Source organism: Hyla sarda, chromosome 2 (genome assembly GCF_029499605.1).
Source record: "Hyla sarda isolate aHylSar1 chromosome 2, aHylSar1.hap1, whole genome shotgun sequence".
NCBI classification, from domain to species: Eukaryota; Metazoa; Chordata; class Amphibia; order Anura; family Hylidae; genus Hyla; species Hyla sarda.
In genome coordinates, this window is record NC_079190.1 from 118,925,187 (window position 1) to 118,941,443 (window position 16,257).

The 16,257-nt window shown below is 48.4% G+C and overlaps 2 protein-coding genes across 4 annotated transcripts in view; one reads left to right on the top strand and one right to left on the bottom strand.

Moving 5' to 3' along the window:
* Positions 1–16,257, top strand: part of CPB2 (carboxypeptidase B2) — a 123,995-nt gene that overhangs the window by 42,057 nt on the left and 65,681 nt on the right. The gene's annotated exons all lie outside the window — the stretch shown is intronic.
* LOC130355353 (uncharacterized) lies at positions 6,209–7,181 on the bottom strand. Its single transcript, XM_056555397.1, has 2 exons — positions 7,014–7,181; positions 6,209–6,927 (listed from the first exon to the last, which is right to left on the bottom strand). The coding sequence occupies exons 1-2, from the start codon at positions 7,136–7,138 to the stop codon at positions 6,327–6,329; spliced, it is 726 nt and encodes a 241-aa protein (XP_056411372.1). The 5' UTR covers positions 7,139–7,181; the 3' UTR covers positions 6,209–6,326.

The following is a 16,257-nucleotide window of genomic DNA, read 5'->3' on the forward strand; positions in this document are numbered from 1 at the left end:
AGTCGTCAAAGACCTGTGGGGTGTTAAGGCTCACTGGACCCCTTGCTACGTGCCTTGAGGGGTGTAGTTTCCAAAATGGTATGCCATGTGGGGATTTTCTGCTGTTGTGGCACCATAGGGGCTTCCTAAATGTGACATGCCCTCCAAAAACCATTTCAGCAAAAATTCACTCTCCAAAATTCCATTGTTGCTCCTTCCCTTCTGAGCCCTCTACTGCACCCGCCGAACACTTGACATACACATATGAGGTATTTCCTTACTCTAGAGAAATTGGGTTACAAATTTTTTTTTTCTCCTATTACCCCTTATAAAAATTCAAAAACTGGGTCTACAACAACATGCGAGTGTAAAAAATGGAGATTTTGAATTTCCTCCTTCACTTTGCTGCTATTCCTGTGAAACACCTAAAGGGTTAATGTTACGCCTAGCGCTCCGGGTCCCCGCTCCTCCCCGGAGCGCTCACGGCGTCCTTCTCCCTGCAGCTCCCCGGTCAGCGCTGACCGGGAGCGCTGCTCTGCCATGGCCGTTGGGGATGCGATTCGCACAGCGGGACGCGCCCGCTTGCGAGTCGCATCCCAGGTCACTTACCCGTTCCCGTCTCCTGCGGTCATGTGCTGGCGCGCGCGGCTCCGCTCTCTAGGGCGCGCGCGCGCCAGTTCCCTGAGACTTAAAGGGCCAGTGCACCAATGATTGGTGCCTGGCCCAATTAGCTTAATTGGTTCCCACCTGTTCCCTGCTTATATCTAGTCTCCTCCCTTGCACTCCCTTGCCGGATCTTGTTGCCTTAGTGCCAGTGAAAGCGTTCTTTGTGTGTTTATACCCTGTGTACCAGAACTATTGCTATCTCCCCTGACTACGAACCTTGCCGCCTGCCCCCGACCTTCTGCTACGTCCGACTTTGCTTCTGCCTACTCCCTTGTACCTCGCCTATCTTCAGCAGCCAGAGAGGTGCCGTTGCTAGTGGATACGACCTGGTCACTACCGCCGCAGCAAGACCATCCCGCTTTGCGGCGGGCTCTGGTGAAAACCAGTAGTGTCTTAGAACCGGTCCACTAGCACGGTCCTCGCAATCCCTCTCTGGCACAGAGGATCCACCTCCTGCCAGCCGGCATCGTGACAGTAGATCCGGCCATGGATCCCGCTGAAGTTCCTCTGCCTGTTGTCGCCGACCTCCCCACACTGGTCGCCCAGCAAGCCCGACAGATTGCCCAACAAGATCACCAGCTGTCGTACTTGACCACCATGACTCAGCAACTCCAGTCGCAGCTACAGCAGATTCAGTCTCAGCTACAGCAGCAGCAACCATCTCCTCCGCCAGCTCCTGCACCTCTTCCGCAGCGAGTGGCCACTCCTAGCCTCCGCCTGTCTTTGCCGGACAAATTTAATGGGGACTCTAAGTTTTGCCGTGGCTTCCTTTCCCAATGTTCCCTGCATCTGGAGATGATGTCGGATCAGTTTCCTACTGAAAGGTCTAAGGTGGCTTTCGTAGTCAGCCTTCTGTCTGGAAAAGCCCTGTCATGGGCCACACCGCTCTGGGACCGCGATGACCCTGTCACTGCCTCTGTACACTCCTTCTTCTCGGAAATTCGAAGTGTCTTTGAGGAACCTGCCCGAGCCTCTTCTGCTGAGACTGCCCTGCTGAACCTGGTCCAGGGTAATTCCTCCGTTGGCGAGTACGCCATACAATTCCGTACTCTTGCTTCTGAACTATCCTGGAATAATGAGGCTCTCTGCGCGACCTTTAAAAAAGGCCTATCCAGCAACATTAAGGATGTTCTGGCCGCACGAGAGACTCCTGCTAACCTGCATGAACTCATTCATCTAGCCACTCGCATTGACATGCGTTTTTCTGAGAGGCATCAAGAGCTCCGCCAGGAAAAGGACTTAGATCTCTGGACACCTCTCCCACAGTCTCCACTGCAATCTGCGCCTAGGCCTCCCGCCGAGGAAGCCATGCAAGTGGATCGGTCTCGCCTGACCCTGGAAGAGAGGAATCGCCGTAAGGAAGAGAATCTTTGTTTGTACTGTGCCAGTACTGAACATTTTCTGGTGGATTGCCCAATCCGTCCTCCACGTCTGGGAAACGCACGCTCGCACTCAGCTCTCGTGGGTGTGGCGTCTCTTGATGCCAAGTCGGCTTCTCCACGTCTCACGGTACCTGTTCGGATTTCCACTTCAGCCAGCTCTCCCCTCTCAGCCGTGGCCTGCCTGGACTCTGGAGCTTCTGGGAATTTTATTCGGGACTCCTTTGTGAATAAATTCCGGATTCCGGTGACCCGTCTTGTCAAGCCACTCCACATTTCCGCGGTCAACGGAGCCAGGGTGGACTGTACCATACGTTTCCGCACGGAGCCCCTTCTTATGAGCATCGGATCTCACCACGAGAGGATTGAACTTTTGGTCCTCCCCAATTGCACCTCGGAAATTCTCCTTGGACTTCCCTGGCTTCAACTTCATTCCCCAACCCTGGATTGGTCCACTGGGGAGATCAAGAGTTGGGGGTCCTCTTGTTCCAAGAACTGTCTAAAACCGGTTCCCAGTAACCCTTGCCGTAACTCTGTGGTTCCTCCTGTATCTGGTCCCCCTAAGGTCATTAAGGACTCTGCCTGCCACAGGAAATGCCCCTCCCCCCCTCCCAGTTCCATCAGGCAAGCTTCTGTGTCCCCTCATGGCCCTCGTCCTGGTGTCACACTGCCCCGTGCCAGGTCCCGCCCTCTGCCCTCTCTCCCCATTCCTACTCCTGCGGTTCTGCCTGCCGTTGAGGAATCCCTCCATCCTTTCCCGGTGTCCTCATCCCAGGGGAGGCAGTTACCCGATAAAGAGAAGGGGAGACCTAAGGGGGGGGGTACTGTTACGCCTAGCGCTCCGGGTCCCCGCTCCTCCCCGGAGCGCTCACGGCGTCCTTCTCCCTGCAGCTCCCCGGTCAGCGCTGACCGGGAGCGCTGCTCTGCCATGGCCGTTGGGGATGCGATTCGCACAGCGGGACGCGCCCGCTTGCGAGTCGCATCCCAGGTCACTTACCCGTTCCCGTCTCCTGCGGTCATGTGCTGGCGCGCGCGGCTCCGCTCTCTAGGGCGCGCGCGCGCCAGTTCCCTGAGACTTAAAGGGCCAGTGCACCAATGATTGGTGCCTGGCCCAATTAGCTTAATTGGTTCCCACCTGTTCCCTGCTTATATCTAGTCTCCTCCCTTGCACTCCCTTGCCGGATCTTGTTGCCTTAGTGCCAGTGAAAGCGTTCTTTGTGTGTTTATACCCTGTGTACCAGAACTATTGCTATCTCCCCTGACTACGAACCTTGCCGCCTGCCCCCGACCTTCTGCTACGTCCGACTTTGCTTCTGCCTACTCCCTTGTACCTCGCCTATCTTCAGCAGCCAGAGAGGTGCCGTTGCTAGTGGATACGACCTGGTCACTACCGCCGCAGCAAGACCATCCCGCTTTGCGGCGGGCTCTGGTGAAAACCAGTAGTGTCTTAGAACCGGTCCACTAGCACGGTCCTCGCAATCCCTCTCTGGCACAGAGGATCCACCTCCTGCCAGCCGGCATCGTGACAGTTAACACATTTACCCAAATGTCATTTTGGATACTTTGAGGTGTGCAGTTTTTATAATGGGGTCATTTATGGGGTATTTCTAATACGAAGACCCTTCAAATCCACTTCAAAACTGAACTGGTCCCTCAAAAATTCCAATTTAGAAAATTTTGTGAAAAATTGGAAAATTGCTGCTGAACTTTGAAGCCCTCTGATGTCTTCCAACAGTAAAAACCTGTCAACTTTATGATGAAAATATAAAGTAGACATATTGTATCTGTGAATCAATATATAATTTATTTGGAATGTCTGTTTTTGTTACAAGCAGAGAGTTTCAAAGTTAGAAAAATGCTAAATTTTCAATTTTTTCATAAAATTTTGGAATTTTTCAGCTAGAAATGATGCAAGCCTCAACAAAAATTTACCACTAACATGAAGTAGAATATGTCACGAAAAAACAATCTCAGAATCAGAATGAAAAGTAAAAGCATCCCAGAGTTATTAATGCTTAAAGTGACAGTGGTAAGATGTGCAAAAAATGGCTGGGTCCTTAAGGTGAAAATGGGCTGGTTCCTTAAGGGGTTAAACCCCACTGGCATTTGACAGATCTTTGGAACAGTGGGCTGTGCAAATGAAAAATTTTAATTTTTGAATTTGCTCAAAAAATCAGACACCTGTGAGATGTAAATGCTCACTGCACCTCTTATTAGGGGTGTAGTTTCCAAAATGGGGTCACATGTGGGTGGGGGGGGGGGGGGGGTTCACTATTCTGGCACCATGGAGGCCTAAACGCACATGGCCTTCAATTTCAGCCAGATTCTCTCTCCAAAAGCCCAATGGTGCTCCTTCTCTTCTGAGCCCTGTAGTTCACCTGAAGAGCACTTTACATCCACATGTGGGGTATTTTCTGACTCAGAAGAAATGGGGTTACAAATTTTGCGGGCTTTTCTCCTATTACCCCTTGTGAAAATGATAAAATTGGGGTAACAACAGCATTTTAGGGAAAAAAATATAATTTTTTTTATTTTCACCTCCAACTTTAACTAAAATTTGTCAAACACCTGTGGGATGTTAAGGCTCACTTAACCCCATGTTACTTTACGTGAGGGGTGTAGTTTTCAAAATGGGGGTCACATATGGGTGTTTTTTATGTTTATGTCAGAACTGCTGTAACTACCAGCCACTCCTGTGCAAATCCCCAATATAGGCCTCAAATGTATATGGTACACTCTGTTTACACTAACTTGCTGGTGTAGACCCCAAATTTACCTTTTCTTAAGGGGTAAAAGAAGAAAAAAAAATTGTAACCCAAAACTGTTGCCTTGAAATATGAGAGGGCTCCAAAGTGAAAGAGCACCATGTGCATTTGAGGCCTAAATTAGGGATTTGCATCCACCACCAAATTACCCTACGGCAGTGCTTCCCAAATAGGGTGTCTCCAGCTGTAGCAAAACTCCCAGCATGCCAGGACAGTCAATGGCTATGCCGATGTTCTGGCCCCTGTATCACCCGTCATTAGGCACAGAGTAAGTTTGCTCTGTGCAGTGATTACAGCAGGGTGCCGCAACCGAGATCACGGGGGTCCTTTGGAGAGGGGATAAGATGTCTTGGTGCGTAGTACCCCTTTAAGAGGGAAAAACATGATATATATTTAACCCCAACCCAAATGTACCTTATTTTTATTTTCTACCTAAGGTACATAAAGACTGAAAAAAAAAAACACCTGGTCGTCCGATAATTGCCAGATGTTTATCTGAATATATAGACCATCAGTTACAGAAATGTGCGGTGCCTTTACCAGCATACCTCAGAAATAAAAGGACGTTTATTAACCCTATTGAAAGATATCATACGGGAAGAGGACTATATGTGGGCAACACTAGATGTTGCTTCATTATATAGTAACATACCACATGACAGAGGAGTGGAAGCTGTGTGATCTTTTTTAGTGGAAGATCCCTTGATGCCCATACATCAGAGGAACTTCATTTTGGAGGCCATTAACGGAGTAGTCCAGTGTTGAAAAACATCCCCTATCCCAAGGATAGGGGATAAGTTTCAGATCGCAGGGGGTCCGACCGCTGGGGGGCCCCGTGATCTACTGTACGGGGCCCTGGCTCACTGGCCAGATAGCGCGTGTTGACCACCAGACGAAGGGGCAGCCGACACGCCCCCTCAAAAAAAGCGCTATGGCAGAGCCAGAGATTGCCAAAGGTAGTGCTGCATCAGTCCCCCAAAAAATTTGAGTTCCTGGATTTAAATATCTATATTCAGGATGGCTGTTTGCATACTGCCACCTATTTTAAGGAGGTGGATGCAAACAGATACCTCGACTTTAACAGTTGCTATCTTAAATAATGGAAGAAGAACATTCCATTCGGTCAAATGAAAAGAATCCAAAGGAATTGTTCTTCCACACAAAAATGCCAGCAACAACTAGATAACCTGGAGGATCGTTTTAAACAAAAAGGGTATCCAAAACCCCTTATACAAGGAGCACGCCAGAGAGTGGACGAATTAGAACAAAGTGCTTGCTTGAAAAATAATAAACAGGGTAATGCAGAGGGTGGTTACAATGATGAATTTTATTCTGTTTTTCTAACTAGGTATTACACTTCACACACCAATATTTTTTTTATTTTTTATTTTTTGTATAGGTAATATCACCAGCTCATATTATTGTGCCATGATTACTGGCACCATATGTAGTCCCCCAGTTATTCTTCTTTAGTTTGTTTTTCTGTGTCCTGTGCAGTATTTCTCCCAGAAGTCCACTTGATGGCCCACATGGTGGTCTACACCCTGAAGTCATCAATTTTCACTCTAAGAGAGAGTGTGCAGCTGTTTCTGGAGATGGTCAACAATAACCTCTGCATGGTGGAATAATAGGTCACAATGTTTATCAGGATCAGTAGAAGCATCACCCACTCGATGATTATGATGGGGATTTCACGGATCTCGTCCCAGTCTTCATCATTATAGAATAATTCCTTTAATGTTTCATATCCAAAATAGAAAATTGTGCAGACAAAAGTCAGGCCACAGCAGGTGCATCTACTATGGTGGATGACTTTGTTTGCTCCTGATAATTTATACATCTGGATGGACTGCCCAAGGTAGTATAAGGCTTCACATGTAATTGAAATTATCGTGCTGACAAAGTGTATCCTGGGATATTCTTTGGGGGAAAATACATGCATGACAGCTGTGCCAAAACAGGAGGCCCACACAATGGCCAGCAGGATCCTCTGGATCAGGACCTGATGACCCCTGAACTCTTCAGTATGCATAACCATATACTTATAAATAAGAAAGGTTAGTACCAAAGTGCCAATGGACGTCCCTATGAATCCAATTCTGAATAATATGCTTTCAGGAAAGAAATTTCCCACGTCACTGTGAAGGAAAAGAAACCAATGTTATTATGGATATTTCCTCACTCCCAACCCATGAAATAAGAATCATGTGCTTGTTTATCTTACCTGATGCTCATCAGTGGTGAGGTTGCATGGCCGAGGACGACCGTCATGATGTAGCTGGTGGCAAGCCAGGCCGCACACCAAAAAGCCAACAGGAGGGGGACGAACCCCAAACCTTTTAGCTCCATTTCAGACAAGTAGAAGAAGAAGACGCTAATCTCGCTAATCTCACTAATCTCACTGGAACAATCTACAGACTGAAGGCTCGGGCAGCTGTCATTGGAATGTCAGGCCTCCAGCTGTCTATGACATCACATGTGACATGTCAGAATGACTGCTTGTTTCTTGGAGCTGCCATGATTTAGTATCTGCTATAGACAGAACCTGATGTTTTTACTATGGACCTTACAGACTCCAGAACCCAAGTAATTAGTGCAGGGGCTCCATTTTGATCATCTCATATTTCACATTATTTGAGTTCCAGGGCTCAGATACATTTGCACCCTCTATAGCAGTGGTCTTCAAGCTGTGAACCCCCAACCGCTGCAGAACCACAACTCCCAGCATGCCCAGACAGCAACTTCGCCTAAGGAAATAGTCTAATTAAACTTTTCTTATATATAGAATCCCTGAAATCTCCAATCTCTCCTTTTATTGGTTTTTGATCTGCGTTACTTATTTGTAAAAAACAATGTTTCTGATTGTCTGCCACCCCATACTTATGGGCTATCTCTTCAAACGACTTTATTTGACCTAAAGCGTATAATTGATTTACATAAATAAGCCCCTTTTCATCCAAAAAGAGTGAATCTTTAATTTTAAGGAATTCTTTAAGTGCTTTATTCGACCATAATGAAGTAAAGTCAAAACTCCATGTGATTTTAAAATTTTTTTAGGTTCCTCCCATACTTTATTATATAGATATGCATGGGTGTAGTGAGTATCCCAGCTTCCAAAATTTTAAAAATATCCTTATAACGACCCCTTAGGGTATGTTCACACTACAGTGTGTGAACGGAATCTGAATTCAGCGAGCGGAGATTCAGACTGGCAGCCGGCGGCGGCGGTAGGACCGGGCGGCACTGAGCCGTCACCATTGACAGCTATGCAGTGCTCGCGGACTTCCCTGCAAAGAATGAACATGTTCTTTCCTTGCCCGCAACAATTTCAGCGGCGGAATTGTCCGCCGCTGAAATTCCGGAGTGTGAACGGGTTTCGCGGAGACCTATTCACACTAATGTTAAGTTCACAGCGTGGAATTCGGCTTAGAATTCCGCGGGAATTCCGTTGTGTGAACATTCCCTTAGAGAAAAAAATAGGACTACATTTTCTCTCCTTCTCATAATAGTCGGCAATTTTAGTGCTAAAAAGTACCTAAAAAAAAAAAAAAAAAGTGCCCAACCCCCATCGTGCTCAGCTAACGTTAAAGAAACATATTTCATTCTCATGCTTTCCTGCCCCAAAGTAGTGAATTTAATAAAGTAATAAGAGCTTTGAACCATTTTTCTGATATCCATACTAGAGATGAGCGCACTTTTCAAAAATGCGATTTGGCCGATTCGCCGAATTTTCCCGAAAAGTTTGTTTTGATCCGAATTTATTCGTGGCAAATTGATGTTAAAAAAGGCTATTTCTAGCCTACTTACAGCCTCTATAGGGGTATAGAACACTTTGCTGTGTCGTAAAACGCATATGGAGTGTGCTGGGGTAGTGAAATAATACTGTTATTCAGAATAGCATGCAGATTACCGGGATCGCTCTTAGAATCACTGCCGCACAGCAGCACAATGACAGAGCCTGGTGGTGGCATCAGTGTCAGGAGACCATATAGTGACTGAATGACATAGCATGGACATAGCGTGGCAAGAGGAGACCATTTAGTGGCTGAATGGCACAGCGTGGAGTTGGCTGATGCACTAGTACACTACACACCAGGGCTTCACAATCCCCCCCAAAAAAACAACACAAAATATGAAATTTTTGTCAAAGATTTCTCATTGGTAGCACCCGCTATCCAAAGATTTGAAATTTCCAGAACCAGGCCCCACCCCTGTGGCATCAGTAACCCATATATTGCCTGCATGACACAGCCTGGGGTTGGCTGATGCAAGAGTACACACCAGGGTTTCACAATCCCCCCCCCCCAAAAAAAAAACAACACAATATATTAAATTTTTGTCAAAGATTTCTCATTGGTAGCACCCGCTATCCAAAAATTTTGAAATTTCCAAAACCAGGCCCCACCCCTGCGGCATCAGTAACCCATATATTGCCTGCATGACACAGCCTGGAGTTGGCTGATGCAAGAGTACACACCAGGGCTTCACAATCCCCCCCCCCCCAAAAAAAAATTAAAACAACACAATATATGAAATTTTTGTCAAAGATTTCTCATTGGTAGCACCTGCCCTCCAAAAACTTGAAATTTCAAGACCCAGGCCCCACCTCTGCGGCATCAGGAACCCATATATTGCCTGTAAGACACAGCCTGGAGTTGGCTGATGCACCAGTACACACCAGGGCTTCACAACCCCCCCTCCAAAATCAACACAATGAGAAATGTTTGTCAAAGATTTCTCATTGGTAGCACCCGCTATCCAACAATTTGAAATTTCCAGAACCAGGCCCCACCCCTGTGGCATCAGTAACCCATATATCGCCTGCATGACACAGCCTGGAGTTGGCTGATGCAAGAGTACACACCAGGGCTTCACAATCCCCCCCCCCAAAAAAAAAAAAGCAACACAATATATGAAATTTTTGTCAAAGATTTCTCATTGGTAGCACCCGCTATCCAAAAATTTTGAAATTTCCAGAACCAGGCCCCACCCCTGCTGCATCAGTAACCCATATATTGCCTGCATGACACAGCCTGGAGTTGGCTGATGCAAGAGTACACACCAGGGCTTCACAATCCCCCCCCCCCCCCCAAAAAAAAAAAACCAACACAATATATGACATTTTTGTCAAAGATTTCTCATTGGTAGCACCCGCTATCCAAAAATTTTAAATTTCCAGAACCAGGCCCCACCCCTGTGGCATCAGTAACCCATATATTGCCTGCATGACACAGCCTGGGGTTGGCTGATGCAAGAGTACACACCAGGGTTTCACAATCCCCCCCCCAAAAAAAAAAACAACACAATATATTAAATTTTTGTCAAAGATTTCTCATTGGTAGCACCCGCTATCCAAAAATTTTGAAATTTCCAAAACCAGGCCCCACCCCTGCGGCATCAGTAACCCATATATTGCCTGCATGACACAGCCTGGAGTTGGCTGATGCAAGAGTACACACCAGGGCTTCACAATCCCCCCCCCCCCCCCCAAAAAAAATAAAAACAACACAATATATGAAATTTTTGTCAAAGATTTCTCATTGGTAGCACCTGCCCTCCAAAAACTTGAAATTTCAAGACCCAGGCCCCACCTCTGCGGCATCAGGAACCCATATATTGCCTGTAAGACACAGCCTGGAGTTGGCTGATGCACCAGTACACACCAGGGCTTCACAACCCCCCCTCCAAAATCAACACAATGAGAAATGTTTGTCAAAGATTTCTCATTGGTAGCACCCGCTATCCAACAATTTGAAATTTCCAGAACCAGGCCCCACCCCTGTGGCATCAGTAACCCATATATCGCCTGCATGACACAGCCTGGAGTTGGCTGATGCAAGAGTACACACCAGGGCTTCACAATCCCCCCCCCCCCCAAAAAAAAAAAAAGCAACACAATATATGAAATTTTTGTCAAAGATTTCTCATTGGTAGCACCCGCTATCCAAAAATTTTGAAATTTCCAGAACCAGGCCCCACCCCTGCTGCATCAGTAACCCATATATTGCCTGCATGACACAGCCTGGAGTTGGCTGATGCAAGAGTACACACCAGGGCTTCACAATCCCCCCCCCCCCCCCCCAAAAAAAAAAAACCAACACAATATATGACATTTTTGTCAAAGATTTTTCATTGGTAGCACCCGCTATCCAAAAACTTGAAATTTCAAGACCCAGGCCCCACCTCTGCGGCATCAGGAACCCATATATTGCCTGTAGGACACAGCCTGGAGTTGGCTGATGCACCAGTACACACCAGGGCTTCACAATCCCCCCTCCAAAATCAACACAATGAGAAATGTTTGTCAAAGATTTCTCATTGGTAGCACCCGCTATCCAAAAATTTGAAATTTCCAGAACCAGGCCCCACCCCTGTGGCATCAGTAACCCATATATTGCCTGCATGACACAGCCTGGAGATGGCTGATGCAAGAGTACACACCAGGGCTTCACAATCCCCCCCCAAAAACCAACACAATATATGAAATTTTTGTCAAAGATTTCTCATTGGTAGCACCCGCTATCCAAAAATTTGAAATTTCAAGACCCAGGCCCCACCTCTGCGGCATCAGGAACCCATTGTCACGATGCCGGCTGGCAGGTAGTGGATCCTCTGTGCCAGAGAGGGATTGGCGTGGACCGTGCTAGTGGATCGGTTCTAAGTCACTACTGGTTTTCACCAGAGCCCGCCGCAAAGCGGGATGGTCTTGCTGCGGCGGTAGTGACCAGGTCGTATCCACTAGCAACGGCTCAACCTCTCTGACTGCTGAAGATAGGCGCGGTACAAGGGAGTAGACAGAAGCAAGGTCGGACGTAGCAGAAGGTCGGGGCAGGCAGCAAGGATCGTAGTCGGGGGCAACGGCAGGAGGTCTGGAACACAGGCTAGGAACACACAAGGAAACGCTTTCACTGGCACAATGGCAACAAGATCCGGCGAGGGAGTGAAGGGGAAGTGAGGTATAAATAGGGAGTGCACAGGTGAACACACTAATAGGAACCACTGCGCCAATCAGCGGCGCAGTGGCCCTTTAAATCGCAGAGACCCGGCGCGCGCGCGCCCTAGGGAGCGGGGCCGCGCGCGCCGGGACAGGACAGACGGAGAGCGAGTCAGGTACGGGAGCCGGGATGCGCATCGCGAGCGGGCGCCACCCGCATCGCGAATCGCATCCCGGCTGGAGACGGTATCGCAGCGCACCGGGTCAGTGGAGCTGCCCGGAGCGCTGCGGTAGCGAGAGAGAAGCGAGCGCTCCGGGGAGGAGCGGGGACCCGGAGCGCTCGGCGTAACAGTACCCCCCCCTTAGGTCTCCCCCTCTTCTTAGAGCCTGAGAACCTGAGGAGCAGACTTTTGTCTAGGATGTTGTCCTCAGGTTCCCAGGATCTCTCTTCAGGTCCACAGCCCTCCCAATCCACCAAAAAGAACCTTTTTCCTCTGACCGTCTTGGAGGCCAGTATCTCTTTCACTGAGAAGACGTCAGAAGAACCGGAGACAGGAGTGGGAGAAACTAACTTGGGAGAGAAACGGTTGATGATGAGTGGTTTAAGAAGAGAGACATGAAAGGCATTAGGAATACGGAGAGAAGGAGGAAGAAGAAGTTTGTAAGAGACAGGATTAATTTGGCACAAGACTTTGAAAGGACCAAGATAGCGTGGACCCAGTTTGTAACTGGGGACACGAAAGCGGACATATTTAGCGGAGAGCCATACCTTGTCTCCGGGAGCAAAAATGGGGGGAGCTCTTCTTTTCTTATCGGCAAACTTTTTCATGCGAGATGAAGCCTGTAAAAGAGAATTTTGGGTCTCTTTCCATATGGTGGAAAGATCACGAGTCACTTCATCTACAGCGGGCAAACCAGAGGGCAAGGGAGTAGGGAGGGGGGGAAGAGGGTGACGGCCGTACACCACGAAGAATGGGGATTTGGAGGAAGATTCAGAGACTCTAAAGTTATACGAGAATTCGGCCCATGGTAGAAGATCTGCCCAATCATCCTGGCGGGAGGAAACAAAATGTCGTAAATAATCACCCAAGACCTGGTTAATTCTTTCTACTTGTCCATTGGATTGAGGATGATATGCAGAAGAAAAGTTTAATTTAATCTTGAGTTGTTTACAGAGAGCCCTCCAGAATTTTGACACGAATTGGACGCCTCTATCCGAGACTATCTGTGTGGGCAACCCGTGAAGACGAAAAATGTGTACAAAAAATTGTTTAGCCAACTGAGGCGCTGAAGGAAGACCAGGAAGAGGGATGAAATGTGCCATTTTGGAGAATCGATCAACGACCACCCAAACAACAGTGTTGCCACGGGATGGGGGTAGGTCTGTAATAAAATCCATACCGATCAGAGACCAAGGCTGTTCGGGGACAGGCAGAGGATGAAGAAAACCAGCGGGCTTCTGGCGAGGAGTCTTATCCCGGGCACAGACAGTGCAGGCTCGCACAAAGTCCACGACATCCGTCTCCAGAGTCGGCCACCAATAGAAGCGAGAGATGAGTTGCACAGATTTCTTGATGCCTGCATGACCTGCGAGATGGGAGGAGTGACCCCATTTGAGGATTCCGAGGCGTTGGCGTGGAGAGACGAAGGTCTTTCCTGGAGGAGTTTGCCTGATGGAGGCTGGAGAAGTGGAAATCAGGCAGTCAGGAGGAATGATGTGTTGCGGAGAGGGTTCAACTTCCGAGGCATCCGAGGAACGAGAGAGAGCATCGGCCCTAATGTTCTTATCGGCAGGCCGAAAGTGAATCTCAAAATTAAATCGGGCAAAGAACAGAGACCACCTGGCCTGGCGAGGATTCAGCCGTTGGGCAGACTGGAGATAGGAGAGGTTCTTGTGATCGGTGTAAATAATAACTGGAAATCTTGATCCCTCCAGCAGATGCCTCCATTCCTCAAGTGCTAATTTAATGGCTAGAAGCTCTCGATCCCCGATGGAGTAGTTCCTCTCCGCCGGAGAGAAGGTCCTAGAAAAAAAACCACAAGTAACAGCATGCCCGGAAGAATTTTTTTGTAGAAGGACCGCTCCAGCTCCTACAGAGGAGGCATCAACCTCCAATAGGAAGGGTTTAGATGGGTCAGGTCTGGAGAGCACGGGAGCCGAAGAAAAGGCAGACTTGAGCCGTTTAAAGGCGTCTTCCGCTTGAGGAGGCCAAGACTTGGGATTGGCATTTTTTTTGGTTAAAGCCACGATAGGGGCCACAACGGTAGAAAAATGTGGAATAAATTGCCTGTAATAATTGGCGAACCCCAAAAAACGTTGGATAGCACGGAGTCCGGAGGGGCGTGGCCAATCTAAGACGGCAGAGAGTTTGTCTGGATCCATTTGTAGTCCCTGGCCAGAGACCAAGTATCCTAGGAAAGGAAGAGATTGGCATTCAAACAGACATTTCTCTATCTTGGCATAAAGTTGATTGTCACGAAGTCTCTGAAGAACCATACGGACATGCTGGCGGTGTTCTTCTAGATTGGCAGAAAAAATCAGGATATCGTCCAGATATACAACAACACAGGAGTATAAGAGATCACGAAAAATTTCATTAACAAAGTCTTGGAAGACGGCAGGGGCGTTGCACAGGCCAAAGGGCATGACCAGATACTCAAAGTGTCCATCTCTAGTGTTAAATGCCGTTTTCCATTCATCCCCCTCTCTGATGCGGATGAGATTATAAGCACCTCTTAAGTCCAGTTTGGTAAAGATGTGGGCACCTTGGAGGCGATCAAAGAGTTCAGAGATGAGGGGTAGGGGGTAGCGGTTCTTTACCGTGATTTTATTAAGACAGCGGTAGTCAATGCAAGGACGTAGAGAGCCATCTTTTTTGGATACAAAGAAAAATCCAGCTCCGGCAGGAGAGGAGGATTTACGGATAAAGCCCTTTTTTAAATTTTTCTGGATGTACTCAGACATAGCAAGAGTCTCTGGGGCGGACAGAGGATAAATTCTGCCCCGGGGTGGAGTAGTGCCCGGGAGGAGGTCAATAGGACAATCATAAGGCCTGTGAGGAGGTAGAGTCTCAGCTTGTTTTTTGCAAAAAACATCCGCAAAGTCCATATAGGCCTTAGGGAGACCGGTTACAGGGGGAACCACAGAGTCACGGCAAGGGGTACTGGGAACCGGTTTTAGGCAGTCCTTGAAACAAGAGGGCCCCCAACTCTTGATCTCCCCAGTGGACCAATCCAGGGTTGGGGAATGGAGTTGAAGCCAGGGTAGTCCAAGGAGAATTTCGGAAGTGCAATTGGGGAGGACCAAAAATTCAATCTTCTCGTGATGAGGTCCGATGCACATTAGAAGGGGCTCCGTGCGGAAACGTATGGTACAGTCCAATCTTTCATTGTTTACACAATTGATGTAGAGGGGTCTGGCGAGACTGGTCACCGGGATGTTGAACCTGTTGACGAGAGAGGCCAAAACAAAATTTCCTGCAGATCCGGAATCCAAGAAGGCCATAGTAGAGAAGGAGAAGGCAGAGGCAGATATCCGCACAGGCACAGTAAGACGTGGAGAAGCAGAGTAGACATCAAGGACTGTCTCACCTTTGTGCGGAGTCAGCGTACGTCTTTCCAGGCGGGGAGGACGGATAGGACAATCCTTCAAGAAGTGTTCGGTACTGGCACAGTACAGGCAGAGATTCTCCATGCGGCGTCGTGTCCTCTCTTGAGGTGTCAGGCGAGACCGGTCGACCTGCATAGCCTCCACGGCGGGAGGCACAGGAACGGATTGCAGGGGACCAGAGGAGAGAGGAGCCGGGGAGAAAAAACGCCTTGTGCGAACAAAGTCCATATCCTGGCGGAGCTCCTGACGCCTTTCGGAAAAACGCATGTCAATGCGAGTGGCTAGATGAATGAGTTCATGTAGGTTAGCAGGGATTTCTCGTGCGGCCAGAACATCTTTAATGTTGCTGGATAGGCCTTTTTTAAAGGTCGCGCAGAGGGCCTCATTATTCCAGGATAATTCTGAAGCCAGAGTACGGAATTGTACGGCGTACTCGCCAACGGAAGAATTACCCTGGACCAGGTTCAACAGGGCAGTCTCAGCAGAAGAGGCTCGGGCAGGTTCCTCAAAGACACTTCGAATTTCCGAGAAGAAGGAGTGTATAGAGGCAGTGACGGGGTCATTGCGGTCCCAGAGCGGTGTGGCCCAAGACAGAGCTTTTCCAGACAGAAGGCTGACTACGAAAGCCACCTTAGACCTTTCAGTAGGAAACTGGTCCGACATCATCTCCAAGTGCAGGGAACATTGGGAAAGAAAGCCACGGCAGAATTTAGAGTCCCCATCAAATTTATCCGGCAAGGATAGTCGTAGACCAGACGCGGCCACTCGCTGCGGAGGAGGTGCAGGAGCTGGCGGAGGAGATGATTGCTGAAGCTGTGGTAGTAGCTGCTGTAGCATCACGGTCAGTTGAGACAGCTGTTGGCCTTGTTGCGCTATCTGTTGTGACTGCTGGGCGACCACCGTGGTGAGGTCGGCGACAACTGG